Genomic DNA, 13,573 nt, shown 5'->3' with positions numbered 1-13,573 from the left:
ATATTAGCTAGGTAAATGTTGGTTCTTGTTAATATCTACTTTTCTCTAGGTGTATGATGGATTACAATTTGAATCCAGTATGATGGTCGAATCTAGTATGTACATTTTGTGTGTCTTGATGATGTGGTACCATTGTAATAAACTCAAGGAAGTAGCCTAGAGCACAGTGCAGCAAATTTCATTATAGCGTCCATGTTTCTGCAAAATGGAAATGTGATTTAACTTGGGCCCAATCCGGAAGGAAATCTAGTCATTAGGAGACCAGACATGGCACTAAGGTGCAGCTCAGTGGTAGAGCACACTCACAGCCCAGGAAGAAAAAGAAGATAACCAAGGATGACACATTGAGACAGCTAATCAGAACACAGGAGCGTGCAACTGAGTTTAAGGCAGCTTGCACTTCTGGAATCATAAATAAATTGGTACTAATTACTCTTACTCTAATAATAGCTTCTTTTCTATTTGCAGTTGTTTTTAGCATTTTTAAGGTTAAGTGCTGTTTGATATCTATCCATATTATATGACTTTCAAAATATGTAATTTTTGAATTAGAAAATGTTCTGCTTTCCTAGAATAGAGCATAAGAGGTTTCTGAAATCTTCAGAATCACTGGTTAAGAAAATAAATGCTTCTCCAGGCATATTTTCTTCCAGGGTCTTAACCAAAGCATAATTTAAGGTTTAAAAATAAAATGACATGCTATAAAATCTACAAGTAGAAGATGACATCATTATTTAAGGATATCCATTGATAAATCCTTTTCAAAGTTTAAAAAAGTAAATATATATTCTTTAGGAAGTAGTCATGATAACTTTATACAGAATACATGTCTATATGCATCTTTTAAAAAACCAAATTCATTAGCATTAGAAGATGGTGGTGTAAGATGGAAAATGTTCTATAGAGTATTTTTTACATGGTGTCATTTTAGTTTTCATTTTCAGTGGGTTTGCCTTTTGTACATTAATCTTCTTCTTTGAATATTTTTGAAAGTCTGGCATTGTCCTCTTATTTTAAGAAGTTTTAAGCACATTTGTCCCCCATATAACACTTTATATTTCTGGGTAATGATCCAAGCTAAAAAGTAATAATTAAAATTGTTTAGATGAAAAGTACTGTCTTATCCAAATCCCAAAACTTATCTGTCAATTCAAAATACTCCACAAGAAAATTCAATTGTATTATCTCTCCTGACAACACCGACTTTAAAATTGTTTTCAGACAGGCATCACCTTCTCAAGTATACCTCACTGCAAGAAAAATATGGGAGTTCTATCCAGACACAAAGTGTGTTCTCAATGAAGATGTGTTTAATGAAAGAATTGTAGTTATTTTAAAATCAAATGATGTTTCTTCATGTAAACATGTAAGTTGGCTTTGAAAAAGAAGACTAGAAGTAATGCAAAAGTGAGAAATATATCATCTACTAAAAATTAAAACCTAGGTAAATCTTAAATAGTTTTGAGAATAAATGATACACTGAAATAGAGTCATGCCGTTACTGAGGACCTATGAAGTTGTTCTCTTTAGGAAAACATTTCTTCATACATTCTCCTCCCATTCACTCTGCTTTTTAATGGTTTTATTGACTTTCTCTTTTTCTTTTCTTTTCTTTTCTCTTTCTTTCTTTCAGTACTGGGAATCGAATCGAACTCAGGGCCTCACGCTTGCCAGGCAGGTGCTGCACCTCTAAGCTACATTCCTGGCCCCTGATTTTTTCTTTCGTTAGTCAACTGATTTTACTATTTTGCTACAGGGCTTCATTCATAAAGTAGACTTTTGAGTGGAAAATAAAAATCCCAAGACTGCCTATTATCTTCCCTCACGATCCCCACTTCTAATTTGATACCCATATTTAATTAAAATGCTTCTTATTTTACAGTCTGTTCAGTCATTTTGTAGTTGAAATAAGAAAGGAATCATTGATCAGAGGCAAAACATTGTATAATTCTGAATAATGAATTCTGATTCTGAATATGTTGCTGAAAATATGAAGTAGGCTCTTCCACACATGGAAAAATCTGACAAAATGCAGATTATATTAGAAAACTACCATATGACTGTTTAGGAGGAACATTTATCACTTAACTTGTGTTGCATTGGAAAGGGGTTGCTATATTAATTATAGAATGATACTTAGTTTTCAGGATCCCAAACACTGTGTTAAAATCAGATGGAGGGCAACTTGACCAAGAAGAGTCCTTTACAGACTGAAGATCTGAGTTCTTCCTCAGGCACTGTCTTTACAAATTTCTCATTTGTGCAATGAAACCAACAAACTCATGTCATTACAAGCTAGTTATGAGGACCAAGTGAGTGGATACTTAGTACAGTATGTAACAGAGTAAACATTTATTATGCATCAGCCATTGCTAAAATCATCATATTGCCGACAATATCTTTATCACTCTATTTTTGTGATATGCTTTTCCCTCTTCCCCTAAAAATTTTAATGTATTAATTTCTAAACCAAAATGTTAGGGCCACACAAGCCTCTGACTACACTAAGATTCTATGGTTCATGAAATTGAAGGCATTATAATTCACAAATGTTCACCATATCATTAGAGAATAAAATTAATTTGAGGAGCACTTGGGCCTCCTATGGTTGGATACTTATGGGCCTGCAGTGCAGTGATGTGCAATCAGTAAGCCAGCCCTCTGCTATGATGGTGTGAATCTGATAAAAATACACTGGATTAGATAGGGAAATTGCATTTTATTTTTTTAACTTTACTTTTATTAGTCTATGTTTGCACTACATAATGACTGCATTCCTCGTGAGGTGTTACACAATGATAATGGGGTTTAAAAAAAAGGATAAGCCAGGCGTGATGGCTCGCACCCATAATCCCAGAATGTGGGAGGCTGAGGCCGGAGGATCACTGTGACCTCGAGGCCAGCTTGGGCAATGCACTGGAAATCAGGGTACCCGTGTTTCCTTCTGATCTTTGCCATACAACACTAATGGCAAATTTCCTGGAACTGTTTCCTTAATTATGGAATGGATTTGATATTGTCAAATATTCCTGCTTGTTCTATAATGATATAGTTGCTTCAACTATAAAACTGTTTATAATGCTCTCAGTGTTGTACAAATATTAATGCCTCCATTGGACTTGGAAGAGTTTAGAATTATTTTCTGTGTGTCTCATATCTTCGCACCATTATCCAGATAGGTTTCATGCATAACATTAAATTTTTCTTTTCTGAAAGCATATTTATTATTTATCTGGAGAATCAAATTAAAGTTGGTGTAAAGCTTTTCAGAGAAAACACTAATTATATGCCGTCTTTTGTTTTAAAGGATTAATTGCACTTAACATTTTAAAAGAGAAACTAGGAAGTTTAGATTCAATGATGTTTATATTTTTCTCTAATTTAGTAATGTGAAAAAATGAAAAGCTGTTGAGCTAAAATACAATTGCACAAATATGGAAGACATACAATGTGGTTATATTATTGTAGTGACTTGTGTGGGTTAACACCTTTTTATGTGACATTTATTAGAATATACTAAATATATTTTTTGCTCTTTTTCTAATTAATGTTTCGTTTTGAACATTTAGTTTTAAATTTAAAATACTCATAATATTCAAATCAAGGAACATTGGAAAAATTAATACTTAGATTGCAGAAGATATTAGAGGAGAAAATGTGAAGATTTTAAAAAGATCTGTATTTAGGAATACTTACAGATGCTAAGTATTCTTCCATGATTAGATTTCTTTTTTTATTTGTTTGTTTTGTACTGGGGATCTAACCTGGGACCTTGCACTAGCAAGGCAGGCAGAGGCACCACTGAGCTAAATCCCTGGCTAGATTTCATTTTTATGTTAATAACAAATCTACACATAAATCAAGAAAATTGGACAATTTCACTAAACTCTCTTATCATTTTATAATGTGACACTATTTTTCCTGAAAAGGAAATGTTCAAGAGAAGTATAAGGAAGAAATACTGCTTTTATATAAAAAAAGAAAATCTTAAATTCATAACTTTATGCAGGATTGCCTGTAGACATAGAAATATTAGAATTTTATGCTTTACAGCTGCAAAAATAGTTACACTAGCATTATCTAAGCAACAATCTTTAATGGATTACATTTTGTAAGCTTTTCATTATGTACTGTAAAACACCAATAATAGAATAAATGAGAAAAATAGTTTGATTTATCTGATTTAGACTGTTGATGTATTTTTTCAAGACATTTTATTATTCCTTGGCTTATTTGAGATATGATCTCAATTTGTAAAGAAGATATAGTATTACCATTTTGGATGTAAGCCTACCACACAAAGTGTGGCAAATTATTTACTTTTTTTGAAAAATATTTTAATAATGGGTGTTTCAGGAGTGTTAAAACTTTTCAAAGGTGTTATCCTAAATTACCAGTTTGATCTAGAAAAACCACTTGCTGCTTGTTAAGGTCAATTCATTTGCTTTTTCTATAAACTTTGCATGTTGTTTTCAGTAAATCCTTAACACCTAATAATAGCATGAGCTTATTAATAGTGAAAGTCTTCATACTCTATTCCTTTATTATGTAGTAACAGTTGCCAGAGTTTTCAGTTACGTGAGGTTTAGTTTTGTGTCTATATGCTTTTGTTAATAGCATAGAGTATTGAATTTAGAATTACAGTAGCTTAGTACAGTCATGTTTCCCTGACTTTTTTTTTTTCTCTTCTATTCTTTCCAAAGATAAGGAAGTCCTTTTTGAAGTTGATTTTTTCAACCATTAACATACTCATATTTGTGCCCAGTTTCTCCCAACAGGCAGATTAGAAGCAGACTTTCGAGTAAAATTATGGCTTACTCAAATATTTGCACATAGTACAGAGGAGGGGGTAAAGAATTGACAAAAGGAAATAGGAGCTTTTCAAATCTATATGGGTTTGAAGTGTTGAGACCAAAACTTAAAAGTGACTTTTTAACAATGATTAGAGTATAAATTTTAAACATTGTATTGTTTTATCTCTATATATTTAAATGCCAGTGGAATGGATAGACATACACTCAGTATACAATTGTAGTATCTAGCTTTTTCTGCCCGCTTCCCCTTCCCCCACCGTGCGCCGCTCCGGTTGCACCAGGCTCGCTCTGAGCTCCGGCCTCCTGCTTAGCTAGCTCGGCCGCGTCTCCCTTCAGCCATTGTCATGATTGTCTATCGGGACCTCATCAGTCACGATGAGATGTTCTCCGACATTTACTAGATCCGAGAGATTGCGTGGGTGGGCTGCGCCTGGAGGTGGAGGGCAAGATGGTAGAACAGAGGGTAACATTGATAACTCGCTCATTGGTGGAAATGCCTCCTCTGAAGGCCTGGAGGGCGAAGGTACTGAAAGCACAGTAGTCTTTGGAGTTGATACTGTCATGAACCATCACTTTCAGGAAACCAGCTTCACAAAAGAGGCCTGGAAGAAGTACATCAAAGATTATATGAAATCAATCAAAGGCAAACTTGAAGAACAAAGACCAGAAAGAGTAAAGCCTTTTATGACAGGGGCTGCAGAACAAATCAACCACATCCTTGCTAATTTCAAAAACTATCAGTTCTTTATCGGTGCAAACATGGATCCAGATGGCATGATTGTTCTCCTGGACTACTGTGAGGATGATGTGACCCCATTTACGATTTTCTTTAATGGTAGTTTAGAAATGGAAAAATATTAATGGATTTGGTGGTTACCTTGGATCTGTCACTTGTCATAACCGGCTGCTGCTTGTCATGCACACACCACCAGGATTTTAGACAAATGGGACTCATGTTATCTTGAATGCTTCGTTTATTTTGAACGTGATTTATTTGGAGTGGAGGCATTGTTTTTTAGGGAAAAAAAAAAACATGTCATGTAGGTTATCTAAAAATAAAGTGCATTTAAGCTAAAAAAACCAAACACACAAACAAAAACAATTGTAGTATCTAAAAATGCAATTCAATAGATTGTAAAAGTAAATGATTTGCACTCCATATTTGTGCACTTAGCATACCAATAATCACTTTAAGTATTCTCTTAACTTACCAAAATGTTTCACAATTTATTATGCTCAGGATTAAGAAAAATAGTGGAGGAAGTTAACTGATTAACTGTTTTTGAGATATTACATTGATATGTCTATCTCCATTCCTGTTTGTAAATAGAAAAACATAAGTAATGTGTTCAAAATTACATATCAGGTAAACAACAGAATTGGGATCTCAGACTAATGACAAATATTTCATGATCTATTGCTGTTAACTAAGATACTGAGCATAATTTCGATCTGTGAACTATATTTAATAATTTTGCACATTTTATTCCCAAAGTAACAGTTTATTTTACGTTAATTGTTTGTAGTGTGTATATTGTATGGTGGGATCCATTTGGGATTCACTAATTACTTGTTTCCTTCCACATATCAGAGAGTTATAATATAACTGTTGTTGATAATGCCTTTCATTCTAAATAAGTTTAGGAATTAAATGAGATAATATATAATAATACCCCAAAAACATAGACCATGGATTCTAAGTGCTGTTGCTAGCACTGGTATTATTACTATTGGTGTCGTCTAACATTTTCCTTCACTCAATTAATAATGAAAAAACACAGACAATACTTTTAAATATAGTCATTTTGCAAATACGAGAAATTTTTATATGGACATACTTAAATTATAACATAATCTCATATACAAGTTTTAAATATCTATAGATTGTCTTTCATTTAAGTGTATGCTTGAAGGTATCTTTTTTCTTATATTTTTGTTTATGTGCATATAATTAATTATAGAAAACGTCATTCTGATGCATCACATAAGTAAAAGAAGATTCAGTTATATTCATTAGCATATGGACGAGAAAAATGTAGGCAGTGGGCAGAAAAGAAATGCAAGATAGAGTGAAGCCAAAAGCTAATTCTGAAGTCATGAAGCAGCAGGCTGCATTACCTGCTGGCTTATGAAGAATAAAAAGTTATCCCTCCTGTGTATCCTTAAGGCCAAGTATCTTTATTAAATTGCAGATGTCTGTAAGCAGATACATATTTTTAAAGCTGCATTGCAGTAGCGATTAGTAGTAGTTTAGCATAATAAATGTCTCTTCTGCTGAAGTTGAGAGATAAGGCCTGCATACATCATTGCTGAAAATGATGATTTAATCTTGTTCCTGCAGTACTACGGGATGACTTCAGACAAAACCCTTCAGATGTCATGGTGGCAGTTGGGGAGCCTGCCGTGATGGAATGCCAGCCCCCACGAGGCCACCCGGAACCCACTATCTCATGGAAGAAGGATGGCTCTCCACTGGATGATAAAGATGAAAGAATAACTGTGAGTATTTCATTCAACAGCAGGGGATATTTGCACATCTAAAACTACGAATCTTCCCCAAAGAAAAAGAGGCAAATGAAATAGGTTTTTAGATAAGGCTGGGATTTGCTCATTTTCACCTCTTTCAAAATATGTTTCAGTTCTTCCTATTTGAACCTGAAAAGAAGTGGAAAAACACATGGTGATTCATTCAGAGATCAGTAGAAGAAAAACTATAATTTTTTCTTCAGTGTTTTAAAACTAATATTTTTAGGTAGATTTGATTATTATTATAACTCAAGGCTTCTAACATTTCTATGTATTACAGTTAAAATTATTTCTTTAAAAAATTAACAGTTATATAGTTAGTATGTTTCCAAAAGTTCTTTTAAGTTACTTCAGGATTTTTTAATGCCTTTCTTTTTTTAAATTGCTTTTCAGTTCTATAGAGATCATTACTATTTCTGAGAAATAAAATCTTATTCATTTCTGTTATATGAGCTGCCAAAGTGAGCCCTAAAATCTTTTTCTTAATGATAGTTAATGATGAATTTATGTTATATAATACAGTTGTGTGACTGACTAGATGTTGGGTCTCAGATTCCTGCACCAATAAGAATGACATGATCTGTAGTCCTTTTCTTCTGACAGCAGTGATTCCACTTGACACCTTTGCTTGTTCTGTCTTGTAAAATGTTCACTGAAACACCTCATTCAACCAAGCTGACTTTGACTTTATAATTGTACAGCATTCCCTTTTACAACTTCCATTGTTCCATGCACACATTGATATATATCTGTTGTGAATTTATTGGCCAAGAGTTAAACTTCCCTAGGCAAGTGTGTGCATGAGGAAAAGGTCATTGCTGAAGTTAAGAACAGAGATTTAAATGCTTGTACTATTGCCAAACAACTAGTAGCCAGTTAGCATGATGATTAAGTAGTAGAGAAGGATGTGGTAGACATAATTTTAGTGATCTAAAAGAAAATCGACATTTTTCATCCTGCACTGATCTGAATTAGATCGATTCCATAAAAGTAATTTTGTAATTCTAGGGATAGAACGAGCAAGTCCTAACTGTACTTTAGAGAGGTGGGAGAAAGTCGAATGGCAAAATGAAAACTACAAGTGGAAACTTGGGTTTTAGGAAATGAAATCAGTAACACGGGGGACAGAAGAATATAGGAATGAAAGCTTCCCTTATTAGAGCTAATATTCCTTTGGGGTTTATTGGCAATTAAGCTAAGAATATTTTGCCCTTAGATATTCCAGATTCCTTAAATAATATTATTTATGATTCCAATTTATTTGCCTTAATAATTTAAACATATTGAAACTTCTCTGTCTTCCTGATTACCCATTTTTGCTGTATATGAATCAGTGACAAAATTCTCAACACAGAGATTGCAGCACTAAAAAAAAAAAAAGAAAGAAAAATGAGAGCTTTTGTGGAGTTTACAAAGCTAACTAAATAAGTTCAATATAAAGTTTGCTAAATTATAATAAGTTATAGAAAAATAAAACCGTCAACTTGCAAAGGAATTCATTAGCGGTTGGGTGCAATTGACATTTTAAATAGGCTGATCAGAGAATGCCTCACCTAAAACCCTGAAAAAATTAGAGGAAAGGAACCTTGCAAGTGTCTGGGAAAAGTATTTGGCAAATGAAACAGTAAATTCTTAAGAGTAAGAGCTTAAGGTGGGACACATCTAACCGTTTAATTAAAGTACAAAGAGTCAGTGTGGGCTAATAGAGTGAGCACAGGAGAGGGATGTAGGAGATAGTGTAGCGGGTATGTAGGGGGTGCTAAAAGGAAGCTAGACTGTGTAGGACCTTATAGATGCTATAAATAGATGTTTGACTCTTCCTGTCAGTAAGGTGGGAAGAATCACAAGTTTCTCAGCAGAAGGTTCTGCAGTGTTGAGACCACACTAAAGAGTGGCAGAGTGAAAAGCAGAGAAACTAGTTGGAAGTTTATGGAATAATCCATGCAAGAGCGAAATGGTGGCTTGAACAAGTCTGTTAAGAGTAAAGGTAGTGAGGAGTGGACAGATTCAGATACACTGTCGAAGATTAGACAGGGCTTATGAGGAAAAGCTGAGTCAAGGATTGTCTTCACTGCTAGGCCTAAGCAAGTGAAGTTATTGTATCTGCTATTCACATTGCAGGGGCTGAGAATGTGGCTCCGTGGTAGAACACTTGCCTAACATGCCTGAGGCTTTCAGTTTAATTCTCGGTACTGAAAAAAATTACATATTGTTGATTGTAGAAGGAGAAGGATTGGATAGGATGTATCAGGCACACAGTTTTTAGACTGGTAATTTTGGAATGCTTATAAGATATCCAAATATATTTGTCAAATAGGCAGTTGGATATATGAGTTAGAACTTCAGATCCGAGGTTGAGGCTGGAGAAAAAGTTAAGTTGTGGTAGACATACAAGTAGTCATTACTAATGAAAGACTTTATTCCCAACTTCCTTGTTCTTAGGAAGACTTATTTTGTCTCGTTTCAGCTTCATGCTTGTGAGTGAAAATTAAAGAAAATAAATACCTGTACTTGAATGAGCCTAATGTATGCTCTTTCTACTGCTATGTAACCAGGGAATCCACATGTTTTAGGTGGGGGACAGACACCTCAAGAGCCAGGGCCCCTAGATTATGTGCACCCCATACCTCTGTCTTCCTGGTATGGACATGTAGAAAGATAAACAATGAACTTTTACTATGTTACAAGTCACTGAGAATTTCGTACCACAGCCTAATATAGTCTATTAGATGAATGTGGGACTCACCAGTCCATACATTTTATGTAAAATTTGGAAACTGACATCATCAAGGGAGTGATTAGAGATAGAAAGGAAACAAGGTCCAGTGCTTAGCTCTCAGGAAGATGCAGAAAAAGCAGCAGACACTAAAAAGGTGTGAAAGAAGGAAAACCAGTGGGCAGCCAAGCAAGGAGGGTTTTTTTTTTTTTTTTTAATGGGGTGGCGTGAGTCAATTGCAGCTGGTAGAATCATGTAATATGAGAACTGAAAATTGACCACTGAATTTAACAACTTGGTGGTCAGTCATGGATGACCCTAACAAGAGCCATTTCAGGGAACTGGTGGGGGTTAAAATCTCACTGAATTGCTTTAAGGCAGCCTGGAAGAGTGAAATTGGACACATAGTATACATAACTCTTTTTATATTGTATCTTATATGGTAGATAAAAAATGACTGTACTGTCAAATTTTAAAAGGTCCCAGTAAATCCACAGTGTTACATTTTGTGTACATTCCTGTGTGTGTTAATATTTGCAATATTCAGTTTAAAATCATGTAGTAAATTTGATTCTTGAAACTTCCTGCTGTATCATATATTGAATTAGATAAAATTGTATGGTTTATGCCAAAATATTTAATTCATTATCGAATCTTCATTTACTTTTTCTGTTTAGAAGGATACAGTTCTTTAATTAAAAAGTTTCAGGGCTGGGGATTTAGCTTAGTGGTTCCACCACCTGCCTCGCAAAAGCAAGGTCCCAAGTTCAATCCCTGGTACCAAAAAAACCAAAAAAAACTTCAGTCCCTAGTCTCATTAGGTAGCTTAAAATCAATACATGAACCACTTCCAATCAACAATCAAACAACTTACAGTTGTAATAACCTATGACAATGAAATTATACCAACATGTTAATGTATAAGTAAATTTAAAATAATTTAAATGTTGCCAAAATGATGATCCACATAAGTATTCCATATGCCAGGAAGTTGTAAAATCTGAAACTTTTACTATTTCTAAGGCCATCTGTGTGTTTTATATAAATTATAAGTGTTGAATTGATGAAACAGTAGAGGTAAAAAGCACATTTATACATTTGGGGATATGAATAGATTAAAAAATCAGCAGTTTGGTTTCAAAATCACTGTTCTGGTTTCAAAATCACTGTTCTTATTTAGGTCATCATTGTTTTTGTTTTAGTTTCTTCCTTTAGGCAAAACTAAAATTGAGTAATTAAAACAAAAATTTAGATCATAAACAGAATGCATGACATTATTTCCAATTCTTTTCAAAAATTGAAAATAAATTCTTAGATGTTAGTTTTAGACATTTTATTTGATTTTCTTTCCTAAGCTTTGTTTTAAAATGACTGTTTTCGTTTCTATCGTTAGTGTACCTTGCCAAATGTGTTGAGTACAGACAAACAGGAGATTAAACCACATAATATCTTTATGAAAACCAATTGAAGGTTGCACGGTTATTGCTACAGTTTTGGTTATAGGAATTTTTAGAGTTCTTTAATGTGGCAGTGTTCTTTGATGAAAATTTAAAATACACAGTCTCCCAGCTGTGAGAACAAAGACACACCCTGCAAAAAAAAGAGAAATAGGTAATTGAATTGTAGCTGCACCTGTATTTATCATATTCTTGAGTCATTTCTTTTTCACGTTGATCTGTACTCTGAGCTAAATTTTAGATCTGTGATTATTATAAACCAGAAATGTATAAATAGAATTTTCTTAATTTCCTACATGACAGGAGAATCTTTTAAAACTCTTTTGGCATGTATTTCATAGAATAAAAGGGGCCTTTGATGATGTTTGTCTATAATAGTCTTTTTTCTAGGCATGAGTATAATTAGAGTTGGAAATAGAAGTAGTTTACTTAGCAGGCTGGATTATATTGATTTACTTTGTATGTTTGAGATTTAGTCATAACTATCATTATTAATAAATGAAACTTTCTCATATAGATGCATCAGAGAACTGAGGCCTTCTTTCTGATGTACAAGAACACATAAACAGTACAAAAGTGATATAATTTTTCTACTTCACTACATTTTGAAAATATTGCATTTTATTTCAAGATATTTTCTAAGGGTGCAGCAAAGAGAATGTAAACATTGGGAAAAAACCAATATTGCAATAGTGATTTCTGGTACATTCAAAAAACTTAAAATTAACCTTGAGTTAAAGAAAAAAATTATATTCAGTTTCAAGTAGACATCAGAAATATTTTCCTAGATTATGAAAGGCCTCAGTTATTCTTGAAAAATGGTCACTTTCAGAATTATGAAGAATAAAAGCTGACATGTAGATCTGAAAAGGCCCAAGGAAACTTCAGTATGATTTTGAATTTGGGGATGAAGTAAGTAGTCATAGTGAAGAGAAGGAAAAAATATTAATGCCACAACATTATTAAAAGATATTAAATTTATTTAAAAGTTTGCCACTTATTTTATATCTGTCAATTTGGATGATTTTAGTATTGCTATATTACTAAAAAACAAGTTTTTTATATGTCAGTACAATTTTGAGGGTGTTACACATAATCTCATTATGCAACAGTCCAATGTCTATTGAGTCTCTATAAAATAAACAATGTCTTGGTGGTAGAGAAGGAATTGAAGGCATAGAGATGGAGAGAAGTAGACACTTTCTCATGGAGGGTGGTTTATAGAAACACTTATTTATTTGATTTTTATAAGCATAAGCACAAATGTATTTATAAACCAAAACATGAAGGTACCCAGTGGGACCCATATGATTATTAATGAAACAGTCAGCTCTCTATATCTGTGGGTTCTGCATATGTGGGTTTAAACAAACTCATGTCCAGCCTGTTCAGGAAAAAAGTGCACCTGTAAGGAACATATACAGACTTTTTCATATTATTTTCTCCCCAAAATATAGCAAAACAACCATTTAATTACATTTATAATGTATGAAATATTATAAGTAATCTAGTGCAAATGTAAAGTGTATTGGAGTACATACACAGGTTATGTGCAAACCGCCCCACTTTATATAAAGGATTTGAGCATTCATGAAGTTTGGTAACTGTGGTGGGGTACAGGACTCCTTACAGATACTGCTGAACAACTGTATATGGTTTACCTTGGCATATTTTTAAGGTGGGGTAGCAAATCTACACACTGTATTAACAAAATGATAGTTGTGTATATTTACATATGAGAAATGACTGTTGATGACTAAAAATTAAACCATTTTCAGATTAATAAATAAATAAATAATCTAAACAAGTTATGTATTTTACAGGAACAATAGTAAATTCTCATATCTGGTACCTTTAAAATATGAAATAAATGTTTATAGAATGATTCAAGTTATTATTTCAGGTCTATATTCACTCCTTCTGCTTAAGTGTATTGTCTAAATAAATTAAAAAGTCACTTGATTTTGTTCTTTCAAAAAATTTCACACAAATGTGTAAAATTTTAGAAATGGTTATTGTAGGAACATGAAATACCTGCTGGGTATTGACAACTAGCTATG

At 33.4% G+C, this 13,573-nt stretch overlaps 1 protein-coding gene across 8 annotated transcripts in view; it reads left to right on the top strand.

The window, feature by feature from the left end:
• Window positions 1–13,573, top strand: part of Robo1 (roundabout guidance receptor 1) — a 1,092,891-nt gene that overhangs the window by 939,591 nt on the left and 139,727 nt on the right. For all 8 annotated transcript variants that reach the window (XM_004870578.3, XM_087213903.1, XM_087213881.1 and 5 more), the window contains one exon: window positions 7,156–7,313. In XM_004870578.3, coding sequence (XP_004870635.1) covers window positions 7,156–7,313 — 158 coding nt within the window. The remainder of the gene's footprint in view (window positions 1–7,155; window positions 7,314–13,573) is intronic.

This window comes from Heterocephalus glaber, unplaced genomic scaffold, assembly GCF_053883595.1.
Source record: "Heterocephalus glaber isolate CG9 unplaced genomic scaffold, H.glaber_assembly_v1.0 deba00000122, whole genome shotgun sequence".
Taxonomy (NCBI): Eukaryota; Metazoa; Chordata; class Mammalia; order Rodentia; family Bathyergidae; genus Heterocephalus; species Heterocephalus glaber.
Note: the sequence above shows the minus strand (reverse complement) of the source record. Positions and strands in the feature narration are given on the sequence as shown.